Source organism: Ursus maritimus, unplaced genomic scaffold (assembly GCF_017311325.1).
Source record: "Ursus maritimus isolate PB19 unplaced genomic scaffold, ASM1731132v1 scaffold_12, whole genome shotgun sequence".
Classification (NCBI taxonomy): Eukaryota; Metazoa; Chordata; class Mammalia; order Carnivora; family Ursidae; genus Ursus; species Ursus maritimus.
Genome location: NW_024423564.1, coordinates 9,303,545 through 9,329,166, shown reverse-complemented (window position 1 = coordinate 9,329,166; position 25,622 = coordinate 9,303,545). Strand labels below are relative to the sequence as shown.

At 39.7% G+C, this 25,622-nt stretch overlaps 2 protein-coding genes across 4 annotated transcripts in view; one reads left to right on the top strand and one right to left on the bottom strand.

Annotated features, from left to right (window-relative positions):
• Positions 1-121: 121 nt before the first annotated feature.
• TSHB (thyroid stimulating hormone subunit beta) lies at positions 122-1,005 on the top strand. The gene is made up of 2 exons (XM_008697740.2): positions 122-283; positions 751-1,005. Exons 1-2 carry the CDS (start codon positions 122-124, stop codon positions 1,003-1,005), a joined length of 417 nt encoding a protein of 138 aa, XP_008695962.2.
• Positions 1,006-9,801: 8,796 nt separating this feature from the next.
• The window catches only part of TSPAN2 (tetraspanin 2), a 54,365-nt gene continuing 38,544 nt past the window's right edge, over positions 9,802-25,622 (bottom strand). The window contains exons 7-9 of one of the 3 annotated variants that reach the window (XR_005834044.1): positions 13,432-13,515; positions 10,917-11,115; positions 9,802-10,043 (exon numbers count right to left, since the gene is read on the bottom strand). Coding sequence is in view for 2 of the 3 variants with exons in the window: in XM_040626871.1 (XP_040482805.1) it covers positions 11,050-11,115; positions 13,432-13,515 (150 nt within the window). In the remaining variant the exon portion in view is untranslated. Of the gene's footprint in view, positions 11,116-13,431; positions 13,516-25,622 lie in introns of all 3 variants that reach the window. The other 2 variants (XM_040626871.1, XM_040626872.1) reach the window with 2 other exon arrangements.

Below are 25,622 nucleotides of genomic sequence, written 5' to 3'. Positions count from 1 at the left end.
CACACACACACACACACACACACACACACACACACACACATTTTAGCTCTTTCTGAATGTCCCTCCTGAATGTCCTAAAGGATACATGTAATAGATTCTTTACTTTTGTCTTTGATTTAGCATGACTGCTACCTACCTGATGTCCATGCTTTTTGGCCTTGCATGTGGGCAAGTGATGTCTTTTTGTTTCCCAACTGAGTATACGATGCATGTCGAAAGGAAAGAGTGTGCTTATTGCCTAACCATCAACACCACCATCTGTGCTGGATATTGTATGACACGGGTATGTAGTTCATCTCACTTCTTTTGGCTGTAAATTAGATAAACCTAGACTCAGTCCATTTCTATCCAGAAAGGAAATGAGATAAATAACAACCTCATTTCCTAAATTTACTGGTTATTGGCTCCTTAGAAGCCCCAGGTTATAATATTATATGGATCTACTTAGCACAATTGGTACAGATAATTTTATAATAGTTTTACTCCCAGAATTTGTTTAAACCTTATATTGTCCCCATGATCAAGAATAAAAGAGAGGGATGTGTGTGTGTGTGTGTGTGTGTGTGTGTGTGTGTGTGTGTGTGTATGTGTATGTGTATGTGTGTGAGTGAGTGATTTTTGTCTCTATAGGATTCAGCGTGGATATATTGAATTGGTACTGGGGAATGGGATAATCCTCCCCCAGTCTTATTTGTGTCAAAGGAATATAAGTGAATTAACATTACACTTCCTTTTCTGTTCTTTCCTCAGGATATCAATGGCAAACTGTTTCTTCCCAAATATGCTCTGTCCCAGGATGTTTGTACATATAAAGACTTCATGTACAAGACTGTAGAAATACCAGGATGCCCACGCCATGTTACTCCCTATTTCTCCTACCCTGTAGCTGTAAGCTGTAACTGTGGCAAGTGTAATACTGACTATAGTGACTGTATACATGAGGCCATCAAGACAAACTATTGTACCAAACCTCAGAAGTCCTATGTGGTGGGATTTTCTATCTAACTTCAATAGTGATGTAACTTTCAATTCAGTTAAATGTGTTCACCTGGAATAAAATGAATAAAATATCAATATATTTCACAACACATTGTGTACATTTTGAGTACTATTTCATCCAAACCCATACCCACACATGCATTGGAGAGCCTACAGGCTTTAGAAGAAAAGGTGAATGAAAGAGCCTTTTGAACTCATATGAGATAGTTTCCCCATGAAAGGGCAGACTGCAGGTAAAATGGCAAACAGGGATATGAAATACTAACGAAAGCCAGCCTTGAACAGGCTTTTTTAACAGAAGGCCATTACATGAGGTTTGTCCTTACATAGAAAATGAATGTGGGGATACTGCAGAGTTATAAGAGTAATGCGATCAGAAGCTGAAAGAACATAGGGCATCAGGGTACTAGAGACACTTGTTTCCAAAGGCTAGAACCAGGACTGGAGAGGACATGGAGAGCAAAAGATATGTGAAATCTGCAATGTGGCACTTTATTCTAGTTATTCAAATGCACAGGATAGAATTTAACCAAAACTCAGTTGACAGTATATTCTATTCTAAAAATTGTTCTCTTTAATTTAATTACTTTGATGGGTCAACTGACTTATGAAAGTTATACCCCAAAAGCTTAGAAAAGAGGCCATGATCATTTTACATGTGGAAGACTAAATCCTTTGTATTCTTTCAAGTAATAGGAGACAATTTTCAGTATATATACCAAAAGCAACTTGTGCTGTTTTAGCTTTTGATGTCCTGAAAAATTAGTATGATTATGAAAGATTTTGGGGACAGGGGGAGAGTGCTAAGGGATTAAATAGCATAGAATCATCCTAAATTCTAATCTAAACCTTCATCAATATTGAAACACTGTTTTCTGGCAAATGCACTTGGCAAGTGGCTATTTTTTTTTCCTTCCTTAGGTACTCTTTCATGAGTCTGGTTTCAACAGATGCATGAAGTGAGACAGACCTAGTGCCCTGCAGACTTGACCTCAAAAAAATGATTATCCTGTATTTGTCCATTTCTCTCCATCTAAACTGGTACCATCAGGGTAAAAATCAATTATCAGCAGGGATGGTTGGCTTCGCTGTATCCCACAGTCACTGGCTGCGTTCAGCTGGGCATCTTGTAAATGCCTACATGCTGACAATGCCGTGTGTGTGTGTGTGTGTGTGTGTGTGTGTGCAGGTGGTGAGGTAGTGTAGATGGATTAGTACCAAGCTCATGATCTGCTAGGGGGGAGGGAGTAGCTGTACATTTATATACGAAGTCAGGGATCCACATTATGCTTACCTTAATATTTGAGGTTGACATCAGCGTAGTCTTCAAATATTCATCTGAGGGTTTAGGTTCTCATATCACTTGATAACATGAACACTTAAAGCTGCAGGATTATAACATCCCCTCTAGAAACTGTATGTCAAACATAGACCTGATTAATGAGTAAAATGTCTGATGTTTAAACCTAACTGGCACTAATCACATATGACTTTCATGGAACCTGAAATTGACAAGGCATGTGGGGGCATGAGAGCTCCCCCTCCTAGCTGGTGGATGCCATTCTGAACAAGATTTCCTTTTATTAATTTTCACATTTTTATCAAGATCTTTCTTTGAAAGAATCACCGATCAAGAGTCAAGTTCTTTCTATTTAATGGTTTTGTCCCTTGGTACCAGGAAGGACTTTTCCTGGTTGTCCTGTCCTATGTCAGAGGGAAAGTGCATAGCAGTTAGAAACCACTTAAGACCACATCTGAGCAACAAGGAAGTTAGCAGGAAGAAACTCTCAGGTACTTCTCATCTAAAGTCTATCTTTTCAGGGCACCTGGGTGGGTCAGCTGGTTACGTGTCCCGACTCTTGATTTTGGCTCAGCTCATAATCTCGGGGTCTGTGGGATTGAGCCCAGTGTCAGGTTCTGTGCTCAGTGGGAAGTCTGCTTGAGATTCTCTCTCCCTCCCCCCATGCTCTCTTTCTCAAATAAATAAATCTTAAAAAAAAAAAAGCTTATTTTTTCAAGGTTTTAAGTGTTGGAAGTCACCCTGAAGCATTGAGTCAGCATCACCTTATTTGGTACATGGTTTTTAAAAGAAGTTTGACGTTAAAGAAAATACAAAACTTAACATAATTATACACAAAAGAAATAACAAAACAATTCCAAATTGTGTGATGGTTTTATTTTTTTTATCTTTTTTTTTAAAAAAGATTTTATTTATTTATTTGACACAGAGAGAGACAGCCAGGGAGAACAGAAGCAGGGGGAGTGGGAGAGGAAGAAGCCTGATGTGGGGCTCAATCCCAGAATGTCAGGATCACGCCCTGAGCCAAAGGCAGACACTTAACAACTGAGCCACCCAGGTGCCCCATGTATGATGGTTTTAAACCAGGACTCTAGGTCTGAAAATAGCCAACTGAAGTATTTATTGGCATTTATTCCAATTAGGGGAGAAAGGTTCTCCCTGTGAAGGCAAACCTGGAGTCATGCATGCCTCCTAGAAGTCTCTGCTTAAAGCGACCCTGAAAGCAGACTAGTGAATACTGCAGGAGCACACTGAAAGAATTAACTGAGTGTGTTTGGGAAGACTGAGTGCAGGTATAAACTTGAAGCAATAGTTGACGAACTTTTTGAAAAACAGCAAAACTTCAAAGATGTTTTAAAACACTATCTCAAAAGAACTGTTTGGAATGAAATGTGTTATTGATAACACAACCTGTAAGGTTGCAAATTCAGGAACCATAATCTGGATAAAAATCCAAAGTCAGTTAATAGTTTAGATAAGAGAAGGCTTTTGTGAATTCTGAAAATTCTAACCCTTCAGAAAAAGCAAGTGAAAATTAATGTGTCACAGGACCAAAATGAAGTTGTTTCTGAAAGGCCATAATCAAAAGGCTAGGTGCTCCTCTTTTGCAAGGGCTTGGGAAATGTGGGCAAGGACGTGGTCTTTCCATGAAGGAAGCAGAGAGAAGAAGCAACAGTGAGAAAAAGGTATACATGCCTGTCCAGACATCTTGGAAAAACTATCTCATCAGATATGTCTGCTTTAATTCCAGGAAATCTTTACTTTCAGGTCACCAGATGGTGTGCAGTCAGGCTTTGGTGCTAGATGCATCATGTGAATCCAAGAGTCTGTTCCCTGGAGTTTGGCAGCACAAAGGTGGTTAGCACTTCCTGATCATCATGGGGCTGTCCCGCGAGGTCAAAGAGTCTTTCTGGAGGTGTCTTTTCCAACCCCAGGTTGCAAGGTATGCTGCTTAAGGTCATTATCTCCTGGGAGTGCACTTCCTCATTCAGGGACCCAGAGTGATTGACAACAGGGCTGGAGTAGGCCAGCAGGTGGAGTGGCAGGTTGCAGGGTGCGGCACAGGGCATGGAGTACCTGCTGGACATGGGCAGGTTCATGCTTTCTTCTTCAGCATTGGGGTCTGGGGGCAGGGGTGCACCTCCTGGAAGTGTGTGATGTTGATGATCGAGTAGGGGGTTGACTTTCATTGGGATCACAAGTGTAGTGCGTTCCACTGGGGTATGCATGTCTGTTTCCATCCCAATTTTTACCTCCTAGCCAGGACTCCTGCCTGACATTCCTCCAAGGGCCCCTTGCCCTGTACCACCCCCACCCACATTTTCAATTCAAATGACGGAGGTGGGCATGCTATTTAGGCTCAACCAACCCTGACTGATTGAGGGATGGGCATGTGAACTAATCTCTTCCAGTGGGAGTCAGTCTCAGGACTTTTATTATAACCATTGGACAAAGAGGAATGTTTGGCCTGTTGGGGTTTGTAAGCTCTGAGAGCCTAGAGCCACTGCTGGCCATCTTGGCATCTCCTGGAAACAGCCAGCTTGAGAATAAAGCCAACCCAGAGCACAGCAAGAGAGAATGAAGGAGAGAAACCTAATGATAACATCCGAGTCTAATCAGAAGCTGGCTTCAACTCTAAATGAAATTGTAGCTTTTAATCATAACTGCTTAAGCTAATCGGAGTTGGGTTTCTGACACTTGCAACTGAAAAGTACTGACTAATTCAGCATCTTTCCCATTAGTTTCAAAAGATCGCATCCCCCATTTCCTCCAGGACTTTGTTTTCTCTTTTATCTTCTCTTCTTTTTTATTGACTTTTTCTCCTCAGCAAGAATCATTCTTCAATCTCTTCCTAAATAAAAAAGCAAAAGCAAAAACAAGCAAATAATCTTGTGAGCCTCTGCAAACTTCTGTTTATTTGCTCCTTTCTCTTTGAATTCTTATTCCAGTTTGCGGTGTGTGTGTATGTGTATGTGTGTAAAAATCCTATCTTAATCTGTTTGGACTGCTGTAACAAAATACCATGGACTAAGTAGCTTATGAACAACAGACGCCTATTTGGAGGCTGGAAGTTCAAGGTCGTGGTGCTCAGCATGGTTATATTCCAGTGAGAGATTTTTTTCCTAGTTCATAGCTGGTCTTTCTCACTGTGTCCTGACTTGGTGGAAGGGCCGAGAGATCTCTGTGGTGTCTCTTTCATAAGAACACTAATCCCATTCATGGGGGCTCCACTCTCATGACCTGGGAACCTCCAAAAGACCTCACCTCCTAATACCATTACAGTGGGCATTAGGATTTCAACGCATGAATTTTAGGGAGACATAAACATTCAGACAATAGCAAGCCTCCTACACTGATCATTTATTTCCTCACTTTCATTCTCTTCTCAACCCACTATGGTTTGACTTCTACTCCTATCTTCCCTCGAATCTGTTTCGAGTAAAGTTGACAATGACAAAGTTCCAATACACAGGTCCTGATCTTCTCTGACCTCTGTGCTACCCTAGAGGCCCCAGGGGAGGTCATATATTGGATTCACAACATAATACATCTAAGGCATTTATAATCAGTCCTAATGAGGCCAGAGTCAACATTTTCTCTTTTCATGCCTTTCCTCGCTACCCTTCTCTATGATGAGTAGAAATCCATGCTATGGTCTAGCAGGCAACTGTAATGTAGTTCTGAACTGTACTTCTGGAAATGTAATTTTGCTCTGTGCTATCGGAGTGAAATTTGCACATTTTGTGAAAGAAGTGCTAGAGCTGTGATAATCTTGTGTATCCTATTGACCCTTTGGACACTGTTAAATGTAGAACATATGAGAAACTACCCATTTCAATAAAAGATGGTTTAGATGACAGCTATTGAAGGAGTGCAGGTAGCTGATAGAGACCCTCCAGCCTGAGGTGGAGGAATGGATGACAAGTAAAGAACTGCTTTGGGCTTTAAACTTGACTGGTAGAGGATTCTAGTTTTCGAAACTTTCTCACTGAGGTCTTCAATGTGAAAGGCTGCCCATATTGTTCAAATATGGGCGCTACTACTTTTATGTTGCAGTTTCCTAAACTATAGTTCTAGGTCAAACTCCTTTCCTGAGCTTCAGGGTGTGTACCCAATGCCTGATTGTGTTTCTTCTTGGATGTCCTATAGTCATCTCCAACTGGCTTCGTCACTGCAGTCTGCTTTTTCTCCGGGGTGCCACCATCCTTCAGCTGTCAGGAAACCGGGGATTGATTCCAGGTTCCTCTTTCCCTCNNTTACCCCTGTATCTGTCTACTTCTCGGTAGGAATCCCAGTATGTTAGTTAGAAATCCTCATGAATTCCTCTGGCCTTTGCCCTCCAATCATTGGTCATATTAAAGCTGAGTGATTTTTAAAAGGTTCAAATTTGGGGCGCCTGGGTGGCTCAGTTGGTTAAGTGTCTGCCTTCGACTCAGGTCATGATCCCAGGGCCCGGGAATCGAGTCCCGCATCAGGCTCCTTGCTCACTGGGGAGCCTGCTTCTCCCTCTGCCTGTTGCTCCCCCTGCTTGTGCTCTCTCTCTCTCTCTGACAAATATTTTTTAAAATAAGATTCAAATTTGATTTTGTAACTCATTGTTTAAAATTTTTGCTGTGTTGGCTGTACAAAGATCAGACTCCTTGGTACAGTTTACCGGAACCCTGGATCTCGCCAGTTCTTGACATGCCCTCTTGGAATGCTTCCGTGCTGTTTCAGGGTCTTCTTGATGTCTTTCCCCCAGCGATCCACTTTTCTTCTCTACTGCTATTACTTTTTGGATAATTTGTATGAGTTCAGGACTCAGTTTAGAGACCTCAAAATTCAGAAAATCTCTCTCCCCAGACCATCTTCTCCAAGGTAGAGAGGGTCTACTCCTGGTTAATGAATATTATAGCACTTACCTCATGGGAATTATATTTCCCTGTTTTTTTCCCCACTCTGAGCTCCTTGAAGGCAGAATTCTCTTGTTCATCTTAGCATATCACTATCCTCTAAAGAGTTTTTTCAAATGTATAAAATAGCAGTCCTCAAACAAAGTAAAAAAAATTCTTAGAGTGGGTTGCATCTTATGAAACAGAGCAGGCCCAGAGGAAAATATAGGGACTCTGGCTATGGCTGTTGATATCAAGTCTTTGAATTAAGATAGAATTCATTAATTCAACAAATTAGTGTGATCAAATAGGTATTTGGTGTCATGCAGAAGTATCTTCAGTTGTGCATGGTGATGCACATTTGATTTATAATCAACAGAGACTCTCATCAATATAATAATTATAACAATTTAGATAATATTAATTGCCAGGTCTGCTAATGTCATAGTTGGTTATTTCTTTTAATTTTAATTTCTTCTATTTAATATAAGTAAAACCATCATTAAATTACACAAGAAAAAAGAAAAACAACGAAAACAAATCCCAAAGCTTCAGATGGGTTTCTGGCACATTAGCTAAAAATTTTATGAAATCAGCATAGATTTTGCTTTGCAACGTTCAGGACTATTACTTCTATACTTCATGCTTTCCCTTTCCCGGGAGATAGCCATTGGAATAGTGGTTTCCTGGAATGTATTTAACTTTTGTTGACAGTGAGGATACCAACAAAACGATTAATAACATTTTGCAGTAGTGTGGTCTTTTTACCTTTCAATGGATACCTACATATAATAACTTACAGGTACAGTTTATAGGAAAAAATAGTCATGTTGAAAGAAAGTAGAAACTTTTTGTGCCCCTTAAAATATACCTTAATATAAATTTGATTTTGATGAGTCCAAATTAAGATGATGTAGTTAATTGGCTTCAGGGGCCCATGAATGCTCCCTCATAGGGGTGGGTAAAATAGGGTTGCTGAAATCAGGGGGCTGGTGGTCAAAGGGGATGTCCAGGAAAGTTCCTGGACTCCCAAGGATGCCTCTTCCTTTTATCTTTGGTACTTACTTCAGAAGGGAAGATCATGCTATCTCCTTCACTGTCCACTTCCCACAAGACTCGTTCTCATCAAGTAAACGTATTAATGGGGCACCCGGGGAAAGGAGAGCCACTCTCCTGGGTGGCTGTGCTGGGGCTACACTGGCCCCTGTACCAGCGTGCGGCTTTACAGATTGAACCACGGACAATACAGGAGCTATTCCGGGGACAAGATGTATAATTTGGATAAGACAATGTTAATTGAAATCCATTTGCACAAAGGTCCTTAGGGTGTTGCTTTTAAGTCTAGTTCCTCATAGTAACACTACAGAAGGGTTACTCTTTGCTTTTTTTTTTTTTAAACCATATTGTTTGGTAGTTGCACATTTAGATAAATTGTGTAAAGGTGCATATAAAGATATAATAGAATTTTAAGATAAATCAAACAAGCAATTCCAGCACATAGAAATTTTAATTTGAAATAAAATAGTTATCAAGAAATTTTAATTCAGTGCCTTGGTACCAGATGCTTAAGAATATGTTTGGGTCTGATCTCAAATCAGTTCAGGTAAGCAGATATAACCAAAAATTTATATATATATATATGTGTGTGTATATATATGTACCCATATATGTATATGTGTATGCATGTATGCATGTGTACACACACATTCATGCATACATATTTCAAGTTATATATGTATATATATTCAAGAGTTATATATTCAAGATACATAGATTCAAGACACATAGATTCAAGATATCTAGGAATTCAAGATATATGTAGATTTATGATATATAAAAATCTGCCCTCACGCAGAGGTGGGATTCTCTAATTTTACTCATGGCACATATTTTGGAAAAATTACTCCCAAAGGGACACATTAACCATAGATGGAATGGATTTCTACTCTTCCACTTTTAAGTATTGTAGTCTTCTCATGGTTGTTAATTCAGGTATAGAATGAAACTCAGTGTTTGTGAATCAGAGATGACTCCGAGGTGGAAGAAACCTATGCACTTGGGCCTGTGTTCAGGTAGAGGACGAACTAAAGCCATGAAGCGAGATGGGCTGTTTGTTCTTTACTTAAGAGGTTATATTTCTCACCTACTGGCATATAAACATCTATTTCATGAAGTCATTTTCTTAAAAATCTTTTCTTTAGCTATAGACACAGTAAAGTAGCCATGAACAGTTACATTTTTAGCTTGCTTCCAATCTTTTTTTTTTTTTTTTCAGAAAAGCTTCCTCCAAAGTAAGTTAGTAGCAGTAGCAAGCATGGCAGAAGTGTGGTTCTCTACGCAAATGAGACTATTCGTAGTGGTTAGGTCTTTTCAGCAAAACATTTTGTAAAAGTTTCTTGGGAGTGCACACTTTCCTTTAGTGCATACCCAAAGACTTGTGTTCTCACAGGTGTATGAACTTACCGGGGTTTCCAGAGTCCCCAGTACTTTCACTTTTGTGTGGCCTTTTACAATGTAATTAAAAACCCTCCATGATCTACTAAACGTACTAAGTTGTTAAAAATTGACAAAGATATCAGTTTAGATTCTAAATTTGGGTTTACTTTCCTAAATTGAAACATCAAGACCATAAAGAATATGAAAATTTTATTTTTATAGGAGATTTACACAGAAAAAACATATTTCTGCTTTGTGGGTTTCAGTCTTTTCATTTCCTTAGCTTGTCTCTGCTGTGTGCACACAACTAGTAGATGCTTTTCGTTCTTTCTTTCAGTTTGGCCAAGGATGCTTGTGATATAATATTTGAATATTTGAATATTTGTTTTATCTTAAGGGGTGAAAATTGTAGGTCAAAATCTATGAAGAAGAATTCTCTAGGTGAATAAGAAAATACAAAAAATTAGGAAAATATGTAAACTCAAGTTATGAGGTATTTCAAAGATACAGTGGCATTAAAAATTCTCTTTCCTACTATTTGCAACTGCCAGATCTCTTGCTTTAGTCTTTCTATCTGTACATTTGGAGAAACACGGAAAAATTTGAGATAAATGCCCTTTTGTTCATGTGAGGGCTGCTGTAGTTACAAGCAGAGTCAGAAAAAGAAAGCAATAAAGTGATATTTAAATGTATTTATATAAGAACAAAAAATTTCCTTAAAAAGTTACTAAAAGGCTTTTTTTTAAGTCCTAAAAACACTCACTTTTATAGGGCACATGATTGTCTGTGTGACCACTCTTTCCAGAGGGAGTTTTTTGTTTTTAAATACTAGGAAAGTATGACTTATTCAAATTAGATTTTCCATGCTATATTTAGTTTTACAGATGTGTTTAGTTCTAAAACTGTGGTTTACTGTGTTCTGGGGAGAGTATGTATATAAAAAAATCCCAGGAAACCCTTACACGTAATTCAGATGCAGTCAATTTTAGCACTACACCACGATCTCTCAAGTCCTGTAGTCTATTGCTTCTGTTAACCAGAAATCCTGAACTCTCTGTATCTAACTTTCTATGGCTAGAATCTGAGAAAATGACCCATTATCATTTTTAAAGTTTCTCAAAGTCTGATGATCTTTTTCTGAGAGTCAAATAGGTTGTTCCTCTGATATAACAAGAACCAGGAATTTCCAGCAAACAGATTTCATTACATACAACGCATACACCAGAAACACACAGATCACACATGACTCTCAGTCAATATACACAGCATTCACTCGAGGGGTAAACGAATAATGAGCCAAACATACATACATGTGCAAATGTACAATTAACAGCATATTATTTTAGATCCGAATGTCCTTTGAATATTAAAAATAAGCCAGGAGACAGTTCCGGTGACCGCCGTATGAAAGCTCTAGATTGCAATTTTCACGTAGAAGTAGCTTCATATCACGTCTCGTGAGGTTCGTATCGCACAGCAAAGGACCATGCTGAATATCATGCCAAAGATCTGAAACAGAAGGGACCACTCGTTAGCGACTTTCAAGTGATAGAAACTGATTAAAAAAAAAAAAAAGCAAACTGCATGGGTGTCTAACAAATAATTATAACCAATAATTACTGGCTATAAGTGGCATTTTTATATATACTACTTAATTATGGCCGCTGGCTGAAGACTGCCGTATTAACCTGTCGACTACGAGTTGTTTACACTTTGGTCTAAAGAGTTTCCTGTTGTTGGAAAAGCTCTGAACTTGTGCAACAGTGACCGCATATTACAAAGTAGAGCATCTCTTCATTTTTCCTGCTCCATTTTAAGGTAAAAATGACGCTTCACTATTTAACTCTATAGTTTTCCCAAAGCATAAGCTGAGGTATTGGAACTATGGTATTACTCATGTCTTCTGCCTCTTGGATAATTCTTTGAAAAGCCAAATACTTGGCAAAACCAATGGCCACTGGTATGGTTTGAATAGAAGGATGTCAAAAGATCTTGCTTGTTGTCAATCATTTCCCCTACAATTTCGCAGAGCCTATAGGATGTTATCTGTGGGTGTGAAGTTTATAAACTACTGTCAATGTTTGTTTAAAGAAATCTATACCATAACCCTATGATTCTCTCCTCAATCCTATCCTACATCAGACTAGAATCGATAAATGTTAAATTTAAAATCCACATATTATCTGCTATTATGGAAGGGAAGAGGTAAGCTTAAGTAAGGGAAGAGCCAGGAGCAGGGCTCTAAGCCTCTGGCTGCCAGAACTCAGCACCAGAGCATGGCAGGAGAGACACCTAATGGACGTTTGGCTAACTGATTACACTGTGCAACTCTTTATCTTAAGAAGAAAGGAATTACAGAAGGAACTTTGGGGGTGCTGATTCAAGATGACCAATAGAGGGCCTTCCCCCTTTAGTGTGGTTGTCAGGTTGGTTGCAACCCTCTCTTCTGTCCTGGTTGTACTCAAAAGGGATCCCCTCAGAAAGGAACTTTTTCAGCACCGTCCTGCCACTGTCATGAGTCAGGGATGACTGCCTCCAGGATGTGCGCTCGGAGACTGTAGAATTGTTAGGAGTGTCTCTTTGATACCTCTATAATGCAGCACATTTTCAAATCTTCTGCCTCAAAATTGTCCTCAGGAAGCCACAGAATAGCAACCAGGCTAGCCCTAGAGCCGGTGAGGAGGGCCTGAGAGATGTCCCTGGATCGGGAGGTCCTCAGCACAGTATTTCACCCGTTGCCTCACCTCTCTGTGCTCTAAACACAGAAAAGAGGGAAGATGCTTGTGTGTTCCGGAAAACTGCCAATTCCTTGATTTTCCTTGTAATTCCCTTTGTCCCTTCCTTAGCTTATGCCATGACTTACTCTACATCGAGAGCTGGAGGGTAAGTACTGCCTCAGCATTAGCTATGATCGCTCAACCTCTGGACAGCGGAAATCACCTCTTTACTGGCCTGGCTCAAATCCTGCCTCCCCCCACTTACCTCCACATGGCAACACAGGTCCTTCTAACCCGTGGTGGCTTCCTTGTACCTTAAGGATAAAGCCCAGTCTCTCAAAAGGGCACACAAAGACCACAGTTACGTCGGCCCTCACACCCTCCTCACTGTCACTTCTTGCTGCTCCTGTCACTCCCTTTGGCCCCTATCAATTCTTGCACGCTCTTGTGCTTCGGAGGCCCAGAGCCGTGCGCAGGAGCCTGGGTGCACCGGGCACCACACTCTGCGTCTGTTATTCCCTCGCTCTGGATTCTGTGTCTGGGAGTGCTCGGATTCTGTACAGAGCTAGCATTTATTGAGTGCTATCTTCCAGACACTTTATATGAGTTAATTCCTACAAATACTTTATATGTATTATCCCATTTCAGTTCACAACCATCTTACGAGGTTGGTACATTGAAGTCCTCATTTTACAGATGAGGGAGCTAGGGGGCGAACCCCGACAGTGTGCTGCCCGATCTTGCACTGTCAGTCACTATGCTACTTCTGCAAATCATACGTGAGAGAGAGTAACCTGGCAGGCTGTTTTCAATTTCTAACAGTAAGAAGAGACCCAGAATTGGAAAGGACTTGTCTCGTTTCAGCTTGCTGGCCTACTGCAATGATAAACTCAAGGTCATAATTAGGTTAAAGTTAAAACTGGCATCATATTTCAGAGAACTGGGTATTGCTGCATCAAATGAGCTTTGTTCTTAGAAGATGTCCTGTCAACAAATGTCTGTCTTTAAGAGAAATCTCTCCCAAGATACTGCCATATCACACGTGAAGACAAAAAAGATGCAAAGGCTTCTTAGAAAGCAAAAAAGGTAAGTTCTGGAACTTTCTCACCGTGAGACCTGCAATCCCAATACCAACAATTCCGATGAGCTGGAGCTTAACACTGATTATGGCCTCAATTTCATCAATGCAATTCTGTTTTGGAAAGAAAACAGTCAGGAATAACAAACAATGGTACCTGTGAGTCATCACTTGACCCAACCCTCTCCTCTACAGAGCGTCCTGTGAAAGTTAATCCGTGTCAGCTTCGGCTCACATCTAAACCACTTCTCGTACACAGCACCATTCTGATAACCTTCAAGCAAAAATGTGTATCGGGGAAAAATACAATCCTCTCCTTTTGGTGGAATGTTCCTATTTAGGCCAACGACTGCTTCAGAACCCTGAAAACTGGCTGGAGGAGGCTATTCTAGGACCTGAAGCATTTAAAAATTTGGGGCATCTTCTTGCTTTCAGCATATAAAAATAAGTAAAATATCCCCCAAATAAAGTTCCTTGCTTTTGTAATGTTATTAATAATTTAAAAGACTTTCTACCTACTTGGTCCAATTTACTATGCAAGGTAGGTATTACATAGTAAGAGGCTTAAAAGTCTGTACAGGTTCAAATTAAACAAAGGAAAACTGAATGTTAACAGTTAGAGGACCACTCTTTTCTATGATGGCTGGGCTGGGTGGGTGGGTCTCTATCCTTTCATCTGCCCCATAGAGACTTGTGCAGGGCAGGTTCCAAGAATGGGGGATAATTGGACAGGGAGCAGAACAGATCACTTGTAATTATAATTAGTTTCTCCAGCTTCTATTTGGAATCCTCTTAAGTACAGAGGTATGCTCTCTATGCAATTTTGTATTTAGGCTGCCAGGTCTTTTTACTTGTCACTGGTCAACTCCCTTCAGTACGCCCATAAGCTATATGAAAACTTTACCACTATTCTTATGTCTCCTATCATACTGCATTCATTCATTCATTCATTCATTCGTTTGTTCATTCATTCAACAGACAGTTCTTGAGCATCTACCTTGCATCAGGCAGTCACTGGAATACTGTGGTAGGTATGGCGATAAGACGGGATTTCTTCTGCCCTTAGGGAGCTCACATGATATAGACCCACAAAAAATAATACATTATAATACATTCTGGTAAAAGTTTGAGAACGACTGCACTAGATAGTGGCTCTCCCTGGAGAAAATGGGAGTCAACCTATAGAAATCCTCCACCTTCTTCTCCTTCACCTATAAACTTATATGCTCCATTCAGTGCCAGGCACTGTTGTAGGCAGTGAGCATGCGAAGTCAACAAGGCAGCACTGCTCCTTACTTCCTCTCCCTCTTCAAAGCCAAAGAAGTACCCATCTCTGTGGAAAGTTAACCCCTTTACTAGAACCGGATCTCTTTCCNTCTCCTCACCTTGGGAACCCTGTGCTGTCAGTTACCTTCTTTTCTCCTATACATTCAGCCTCTACTTCTCCATTGACGTTTCCACTCATCGTATAATGCCAGGCCCATGTTCTCCAGTCTAAAACAAAACAATCCCCTCTACTACTGTCCTCCTCTAGCTCTGCCCATATTCCCTCCTGGCTTTCACACCCAGCTTCTTTTTGTTGAGAAACTAACGTGTTGGTTTGCTTCATTGTAAAAGAAATATGTGCTTACTGTTCAAATTTTGGAAATTCGGTAGTTTCCCCTTATCTGTGGTTTTGCTTTTGCAGTTTGTTACCCGTGATGAACCACAGGTCTGGAAGCAGATGGCCCTTCTCCTAACATATTGTTAGGTCATTAGTAGCCCAATACCTAGTAATCGCATCATTTTATCATCTCACATCATCACAAGAACAAGGGTGAGTATGGTACAGCAAGATATTTTGAGTGAGAAAGAGACAACGTTAATATAACTTTTATTATAGTATATGATTATGACTGTTTTCTTTTATTCTTAGTTATTGTTCATGTCTTACTGTGCCTAATTTATAAGTTAAACTTTATCATAGGTATGTATGTATGTATAGGAAAAAAGGCAGTATATATAGGGTTTGGTGTTATTCGTGTTTCAGCCACCCCCTGGGGTCTTGCAACATACCCCCGCAGATAAGGGGGAACTACTGCAGATTAAAAAGAAGAAAATAAGACATATTTGTATTCTTACACTAAAGATAATCACTAACACTGTTGGTGTATTCTTTTTCTTTTTTTGATGATTTTATTTTTCTGAAGTTATCTCTATACCCACCGCGGGGCTTGAACTCACAACCCAAATATCAGGAGTTGCAGGCTCTACCAACTGAGCCAGCCAGCCACACCTATTGGTATATTCTTTTCTTTCTTTCTTTCTTTCTTTCTTTCTTTCTTTCTTTCTTTCTTTCTTTCTTTCTTTCTTTCTTTCTTTTTAAAGATTTTATTTATTTGAGAGAGAGTGAGAGAGCATGGGGGGGAGGAGCAGGGGGAGGGACTGGGGCAAGCAGACTCCCCACTGAGTATGGAGCCTGATGTGGGGCTCATCACAGGACCTCGAGATCATGATCTGAGCCAAAGTCAGACACTCGACTGATTGAGCCACCCAGACACGCCTGGTGTATTCTTAAACACAAACACACACTTAGTTCATTCTTTATACCCAACTATGTGTTTTTTAGATTTAAAATTATGACTTCAAAATTAATTTCTTTAAAAATTCTTTGAAATAGTGGCTTTTAATGGTTGTAAAACAATTCATCATATGATAGTACATAATTTAGACAATCCCTATTGTTATATATTAATGGCCTATTCAGTATTTTATTCTTATAAATAACACTGCAATGATACCATATCTCTGATTTCTTTTCCTTAAAATAAATTGAGGAGTGGAATTTCTGAATCAGAGAACATGAACATACTTAACTCACTGGTCTTTTTAAATTTTAATTCCAGTTACTTAACATACAGTGTTATATTTGTTTCAGGTATACAATATAGTGATTAACACTGCCGCACATCACCCTGAGCTCATCACGACAAGTGCACTACTTAATCCCCATCACCTATTTAACCCATCCCCCACTCCCCTCCCTTTGGTAATCATCAGTTTGCTCTCTATAGTTACGAGCCTGTTTCTTGAGGGGCACCTGGGTGGCTCAGTCATTAAGCGTCTGCCTTCGGCTCAGGGCGTGATCCCAGCGTTATGGGATCGAGCCCTGCATTGGGCTCCTCCACTGGAAGTCTGCTTCTTCCTCTCCCGTTCCCCCTGCTTGTGTTCCCTCTCTCTCGGCTGTCTCTCTCTCTCTGTCAAATAAATAAATAAAATCTTAAAAAAGAAAGAGTCTCTTTCTTGATTTTTCTATTTTTTCTCCTTTGCTTGTTTCTTAAACTCCACATGAGTGAAATCATATGGTATTTGTCTTTCTTGACTTATTTTGCTTAGCATTATACTCTCCAGCTCCATCCATGTCATTGCAAATGGAGAGATTTCATTCTTTGTAATGGCTGAATAATATTCCATTGTATATATATACTGTATCTTCTTTATCCATTCAGTTGACGGACACTTGGGCTACTTTCTTATTTTGGCTATTGTTGATAATGTTGCTATAAGCATTGGGGTGCATGTATCACTTTGAATTAGTGTTCTTATTTTCTTTGGGTTAATAACCAATAGTGCCATTGCTAGATCATAAGATGGTTCTATTTTTAACTATGTGAGGAGTCTCCATGTTGTTTTCCACAGTGGCTGCACCAGTTTGCTTTCACACCAATAGTGCATGAGGGTTCCTTTTTCTTCGCATCCTCACCAACACCTGTTCTTTCTTGTGTTGTTGGTTTTAGCCATTCTGACAGGTGTGAGGTGATATCTCATTGTAGTTTTGATTTGCATTCCCCTCATGATAAATGATGTTGAGCATTTTTTCATGTGCCTGTTGACCATCTGTATTATATTCTCTGGAAAAATGTCTGTTCATGTTTTCTACCTATTTTTTAACTGGATTATTTGCTTTTTTGGGGGGAGGGTGTTGAGTTTGGTAAATTCTTTATATATTTTGGATACTAACCCTTTAACAGATATGTCATTTGCAAATATCTTCTCCCATTCCGTAGGCTGCCTTTTAGTTTTGTTGATTGTTTCCTTTGCTGTGCAGAAGCTTTTTATTTTGATGATGTCCTAATAGTGTATTTTTGGTTTTGTTTCCCGTGCCTCAAGAGACATATCTAGAAAAACGTTGCTATGGCCAATGTCAAAGAAGTTACTGCCTGTGCTCTCTTCTAGGATTTTTTATGCTTTCCTGTCTCACATTTAGGTTTTTAATAGATTTTGAGTTTATTTTTGTGTATGGTGTAAAAAAATGGTCCAGTTACATTCTTTTGCAAGTTGCTGTCCAGTTTTCCCAACACCAGTTGTTGAAGAGACTTTTCCCCATTGGATATTCTTCCTGTTTTGTTGAAGATTAATTGGTCTTTTCATTGTGGGTTTATTTCTGGGTTTTCTATTCTGTTCCATTGATCTATGAGTCTGTTTTCGTGCCAGTACCATACTGTTTTGATTACTATAACTTAAGTCCAGAATAATGATGCTTCCAGCTTTTCTTTTCTTTTTCAATATTGCTTTACTTATTCAGGGTCTTTTGTGGTTCCATACAAATTTTAGGATTGTTTGTTCTAGTTCTGTTGAAAACGCTGTTGGTATTTTGATAGAAATTTCGTTTAATGTGTAGATTGCTTTGCATAGTATAGACATTTTAACACTATTTGTTCTTCCAATCCATAATCACGGAATATCTTTCCATTTCTTTGTGTTGTCTTTAATTTCTTTCATCAGTGTTTTACAGTTTTCAGAGTACAGGTCTTTCACTTCTTTGGTTAGGTTTATTCCTAGGTATTTTATTATGTTGGATGCAATTATAAATAGGATTGTTTTCTTAATTTCTCTTTCTGCTGCTACATTATTGGTGTGCAGAAATGCAACAGATTTCTGTACATTGATTTTATATCCTGAGACTTTATTGAATTTTTCAGTTCTAGCAGTTTTTTTGGTGGAGTCTTTAAGGTTTTTCTATATATGGTATCATGTCATCTGCAAATAATGAATGTTTTACTTCTTACTGATTTGGATGCCTTTTATTTCTTATTGTCTGATTGCTGTGGCCAGGACTTCCAGTACTATTTTGAATAAAAGTGGTAAGAGTGGACATCCTTGTCTTGTTCCTGACCTTAGGGGAAAGCTTTCAGTTTTTCCCCATTAAGGGTGTTAGCTGTGGGTTTTTCCATATATGGCCTTTATTATTAAGGTATGTTTCCTCTAAATCTACTTTGTTGTCAGTTTTTTTCATGAATGGATGTTATACTGTGTCAAATGCTTTTTCTGATCATATGGTTCTTATCCTCTCTCTTATTGATGTGATACAGATTTGGGAATATTGAATCAACCTGGCAACCCAAGAATAAATCCCACTTGATCATGGTGAGTGATTTTTTAAATGTATTATTGGATTTGGTTTTACCAGTATTTTTGTTGAGAATATTTACATCCATGTTCTACAGGGATATTGTCCTGTAGTTTTCTTTTTTAGTGGTGTTTCATCTGGTTTTGGTATCAGGGTAATGTTGGCTTCATAGAATGAATTTGGAAGTTTTCCTTCCTTTTCTATTTTTGGAATAGTTTGAGAAGAATAGGTATTAACTCTTCTTTAAATGTTTGGTAGGATTTGCCTGGGAAGCCATCTGGTGCTGGATTTTTGTTTTTTGGGACTTTTTAAGGTACTGATTCAATTTCATTGTTAGTATTCAGTCTTTCACATTTTTAAAATTTCTTTCTGATTCAGTTGTGGGAGGTTATATGTTTCTAGGAATTTATCCATTTCTTCTTGGTTGTCCTATTTGTTGGCATATAGTTTTTCATAATATTCTCTTAAGATTGTTTGTTTTTCTATGGTGTTGGTTATTTCTCTTCTCCCATTTGTGATTTGAGTCTTTTCTCCTTTTTTCTAGGTAAGTCTGGCTAGAAGTTTATCAATTTTATTGATTTTTCAAGGAAGCGCTCTGGTTTCAGTGGTCTGTTCTATTGTTTTTTAGTTTCTATCTCATTTATTTCTGCTCTAATGTTCATTATTTACTTTCTTCTGCTGGCTTTAGGTTTTGTTTGTTTTCTTCTAGCTCCTTTTGGTGTTAGGTTAGGTGTTTATTTGAGATTCTTCTTGCTTCTTGTGGTAGGCCTGTATTGCTGTAAACTTTCCTCTTAGAACTGCTTTTGCTGTATCCCAGAGGTTTTGGACCATTTGTTTTCATTTTCATTTGTTTCATGTACTTTTTTATTTCTTCTTTTATTTCCCAGTTGACTCATTCATTGTTTAGTAGCACGTTATTTAATCTCCATGTATTTGTGGTCTTTCCAGATTTTTTCTTGTGATTGATTTCTAGTTTCATAGCATTATGGTCAGAAATATGCATGGTATGATTTTGATCTTGAATTTGTTGAGGCTTTTTTTGTGGGCTAATATGTGATCTCTTCTGGGCAATGTTCCCTGTGCACTTTAAAAAATTTAGAATGGAATGTTCTGAATATATCTGTTAAATCTATCTAGTCCAGTGTATCATTCAAAGCCATTGTTTCCTTATTCATTTTCTGTTTAGATGATTTGTCCATTGTTGTAAGTGGGATGTTAAAGTCCCCTCCTATTGTATTCTTATTGATTAGTTCCTTTATGTTTTTTATTAACTGTTTTATGTATTTAGGTGTTCCCTTGTTGGAAGCATAAATATTTACAATTGTTATATCTTCTGTTGGGTTGTCCTCTTTATTATGATATAATTCCCTTCTTCATCTCTTGTTACAGCCTTTGGTTTAAAATCTAGTTTGTCCAATTTAAGTATTGCTACCCCAGCTTTCTTTTGACATCCATTTGTATGTCAGACGTTTCCCTGTCCCCTCACTTTCAATCTGCATGTGTCTTTATGTCTAAAATGAGTCTCTTGGAGGCAATATATAGATGAATCTTGCTTTTTTAATCCATTCTGTCACCCTGTGTCTTTTGATTAATCTATTTACATTCAAAGTAATTATTGACAGATGTGTAATTATTGTCATTTTATTATTTGTTTTGTGGTTGGTTGTAAAGATTTTCTCTGAAACTTTCTTGTCTTTCTTTTATGGTTTGCTGATTTGCTTTAGGATTATTTGGCTTTCTTTCTCTTTATTTTTTGCATATTTATTAGTGGTTTTTGACATATGGTTACCATTATTAGGTTTGTATATAACCTCTTCTGCATATAGCAGTCTATATTAAATTGATGGTTGCTTAAGTTTGAATCGATTGTTTTTGCCTCTCTTCCCCATGTTTTTATGTTATTATATTATTATATTTTATATCCTTTTTGTAAGAGTTCCTGGGCTGATTTTTTACAGAAATATTCATTTTTTCCCCCCTTTTGTATATCCTACCTCTATACTGTCACTTTTGGTCTCTCTTTATCGATAAAACTCAAAGAGTCCCCTTTAATATTTCTTGCAGAGCTGGTTTAGTAGTCATGAATGCCCCGGTTTTTGTTCTGTTTTGTTTTTGCCTGGGAAACTCCTTATCTCTCTTATTCTAAATGATATTCTTCCTGGACAGAGTGTTCTTGGCTGAAGATTTTTCCCATTCAGCACTTGGAATATTTCATGCCATTCTCTTCCAGCTTGGAAAGTTTCTGCTGGAAAATCTCCTGCTAGCCTTATGGGTTTTCCCTTGTACTGACTTTCGTCTTGCTTTAAAATTTTCTTTTCTTTATCACTATATTTTGCCAATTTAATTATAATATATCTTGGTGCGGATCTGCTTTTGTTGATTTTGATGGGAGTTGCCTGTGTCTCTTAGATCTGGATATGTTTTCTTCCCCAGATAAGGAAAGTTTTCTGCTATTATTTCTTCAAATGAATTTTCCGCCCCCTTTCTCTCTTCTTCTTCTGGAACTCCTATTATAGGAATGCTATTATGTTTGATGGCGTCATTGAGTTCCCTGAGTTTATCCTCATCTTGCATAATTCTTTTCTCTGTCTTTTGTTCAGCTTGATTACTTTCCATTACTCTTTTAGGTCACTAATCCATTCTTTTGCTTCTTTCATCCTGCTGTTCATTCCATCAAGCATGTTTCTCATTTTGTTTACTGAATCCTTTATCTCTGCTATGTTATTCCCTATCTCTGTGCTAAGGTCTCACTCAGGTCTTCCACTCTTTTCTCAAGTCCATTGAGTATCCTTATGATCACAGCTTTAAATATGCTATTAGGCATGTTACTTATATGCATTTTGCTTAGATCTCTGTCTGTGGCCTTGTCCTTTTATTTCATTTGGGATAAATTTCTGTCTCCCCATTTCGTCTGCCTCTCTGTGTCTGTTTTTGAGTGTTAAGACAGTCAGCTGTGTCTTCTGTTCTTGAAACTGCTCTTTTATAAAAAAGAGGTCCTGGCACTTCAGGAGAGTATCCTGTGTGTGTTGCTTATGTTGTTGTTGTGTCTGAGTCACCTTTTCTTTCCATGCAATCATCTACATTGACTTTCTGCCTGTTGCGTGTTGTGGTTGCTCTCTGTGGTGTTTGGGACCCAGGGAGGCCAACTCTAAGTGGGCATGCCTACAAAGGGAAAACTTGGGAGTAGGGTGGCAGTGTTAGCAATATTGTGTTGGGCCACTAGTCCTATGCTGGACCCCTGAAACACTGGGCTATGTGCCAGGTCAGCCAGGGATATGAGGCTGGGCTTGGAATGCAGCTGTGACTTGGCACATGATGGTGGCTAGGGGTACTCAGTTGGGCATGATGCAGCCGCTGGGCACTCAGAGGCTGGGCAGGTGTGCGGGCAGCTTTAACAAAATTTGCTCTGAGCCCAGGGCCAAGGTTAGCAGGCTTGGAGTGGGTGAGTCTTCAGGAGATCTCGTGGTCATGGTGCACTGCTAGCAGGTTAGGTTGCAAGTATCTTTGCAGTCCTGCTTCCTGCAGGTGACTCTGTGTTTATGCTGGTGGGTGGTGGAGGAAAATGGCACCTGCCAACTCCTTTGTTTTCGAAGTCACCCAACATGCTCTGAAATCAGTATGAACAGATCTGTCTCCTGTTTTCCCCTGGCATTGTGTAAACTGCTATTTTCATGTTGCCTCTCCATACAGGCTGCTCTTTAATGGTGGTAACCCAGCTATCTCTCACCCTCCCAGCTTGCCTAGTGCTGAGTCAGCTGACTTTTACAGTTCCAGGCTCCAAGTCCCACAGGTTTTACAAACTCAGGGAATTTAGCCTCTCTGGTTTTTAAAGTGAAACGTTATGGGGATTAGTCTTCCCTGTATGAGCTCTCTGGTGCATGAGTCCATTTCTCTGTCCTATCTGCACGTGCAGCTCCCTCCCTCCTGCAGGCAGTCTCCTTCTGCCTTTCTGACCTTCCTAACCCTTCAGATGCAGCTTCTCTATATTTAGTTGTGCAGTTTGTTTTGTCAGTCTTTGGATTGCTTTCCAGTTTATAGACTTGGATGTGGGTGATATCTAGCTATAAACATAGTGAGGTCAGGGTCCTCCTACTCTGCCATCTTAGCAAGCTCTCTTAACTCACTAATTTTATAGTCATAATGACCTCTAAAAATTTTGTGCCGATTTCTCTGAAAATGCTCGTTTCATATAATTTTTCCCAACATCGTATATAATTAATAAGAATAAAAAACCTTGGCCAATTTCATAGGTTAAACAATGGCAGCTCTTTAATTTGCATTTTTTTAAACATTGCTATTAATTGCCTACGTTTTTGTGTGTTTAATGGTAATTTGGATTTCATCTTTTCTGAACTCTCTTTTCCTGTCCTTTGCCCCAACACTACTTGAAAGGGCACCCTTATTCCTTACATCTCATTTCATGCAGAATGGGCTCTGTCCTCACTCTGCCCCTGACATCAAGGTACCTTTTTAAAATGCTCAGTCCTGTCAACATTTCAGTAGTTATCTTACTGGACATCCTTGGACTTTTAGTTCCCTATACAAACTGTCATGTTTTCTGCTTCTGTGCCATTGCTTATGTTATTTCCTCTGCAGGCAGATCTCCCTCTACCCTCTCCTGTCCAATGCTTCCATTTTCAGCTAACCGAAGAGTTAGCTGAGGCATCATTGCTCAAGTCAGCTTTCCCCTGATCCCTCCAGCCTCTGGCCTTACTAAGGAATCCGTTGTGTTTTCATAGCACTTGTACATTCTGTGCATATTTCTGTTCCTGTACTTTATTTATTTCTGTCTTTATCTTTCCTGTTAAACTGCAAGTTCCTCAAGAGTATGGACTTTGTATCATTCATCTTTGTATTTGCAGTGCCAGGCATAAGATAGATATTGATAAATGTAGAGCCGACCTCAGTGGCAGCACCTGACCCTGGTGACCAATCCCTCCCCCACCATGTGTCTTTTCACATGTGTGTCTGTTTTTGCTAGTTTTCTTATCTGGCAGCTCTTCTTCTCCCCATCCTTAAATGTTCTTGTTCCCTGGAATTCTATCCTTGCCATTCTTTTTTCCAAACCTAATGGATCAAATTCTTATCTACAGCTTTAAGATTCCCATGAAGTACAGACACCCAAACCTCTCTCCTGAGCTGCAAGCTAGATTTTCTGTCTATTGGACATTTCCAATTGGAAGTTCTACTGGCTCCTCAAAATTACCATGTTAAGCACTGAACTCACTTTCTTTTCTCCAAAATTTATTCTTTCTCTAGTCCTTAGTTCAATAAATGATACTATCTATCCGGCTGGCATCTATCCCTCTTCTTTCATGTCTAACTGGTCTGGTCACCAGGTCCTATAGATTTTACTTTCTAAATGGCCTTCTCTCCATTCCTGGTGCTCAGTCCAGCTTGTTACCAGTTAACATCTTTTGGCTGACAATGAGATAGCAACCTTCCCAATTGGTTTCCTTGGCTCCAGATTATTCATTTGCCATCAATCCTCCAAACTTACCACAACAAACTCAGGAAAATGCAAATCCCATCCCAGATCCTACGTTTGGTGCTTTCCTAAGCATACAGCATGAAATCTAGACTTCTGGCTTCGCAAGAGTATTCAAGGCTCTTCAAGAACAGATCCCTCCTCCTTGAAGGACTCATATCCACAGGCACCTGAGCTTTCAGTCACTCCCCACTGCTGGCACTTTTCTGGATACCACTACCTTCTCTTGCCTCCATGCCTTTACCCTATCTCTTCTACCTGGAATACCCTTCTCTTTTGTTAGCTAAACTCCAATTCATCCTTTAACAGTCATCCCAAGAATCACATCAGGGAAGAGGATTTCTGGAGAGATGGCAGAGTTGGACGATCCTAAGCTCACCTCTTCCCATGGACACACCTGGATAATAGCTACATCCGTGCAACCAACCCAGAAAACCCAAAGACTAGCAGAACAGGCTTTCCACAGTTCATCATAGAGAGGAGGCTACACTGAAAAGGATAGCGAGGGCAGAGATGCTGTTGGGAAAGAAACCCCTGGTTAGACTAACCACAAACAGGAGGGGCACCACAAGCATGGAGAAAGGAGAGAGACAGACCCCATCCCAGGCATCCCAGGCACAGGGGGCTGGCACTGAAAAGATAAGTCCCCGTGACATTTGGCTTTGAAAACCAGAGAGGCTTAATTTTGAGAGTTTTTACAATCAGTGGGGCTTAACACCAGGAACTTTAAAAATCAGCATGCTCTGCTCTGGGAGAGCCAGAGGGTGATAGGAAACTGAGTCACTATCCTTAAAGAGCCAGCATAATAAACAGGCCTACTGAGATACAGCTTAGAAGCAGCAGTTTGGAAAGTACCTGAGGTATACGGGAAGGAGATTTATTTACATCTCAGAACGTGTGCGGGAGGAGCAGAGATCTTTAGGAGAGGTTTCCAAGAACAAAAGATCTGGTGGGCACCATTTCTCTCACCTTGTTCCCCAGCCTAGATACCTAGATACCTATAGGAACCAGTGAGAACACTTGCCACATTGCCTGCCTCTGCGTTCTCCTGTGGATCTGGCTCCACCCCATTCAACCAGCCCCACTGGGCAGGAGTCCCTCCAGAGCGGCTCCTGCCATATCTCAACCTGCAGGGACTCCACCACTCCAAAGTAACTCCTGCCCTGGGAAGAGGGGAAGATAACCATACACACCATTTCAGCTGTAGTCCCAGTAGCGAAACCTTATAACTGGTGGTTTAAAGAGAGGGCCCTGCCAATCGGTGCATCTGCAGCTCCAGCAGACAGACTGGGGGCAGACATCTGATCTCATTACTGGCTCTGCCCACCAACAAAAGCCTCTTTG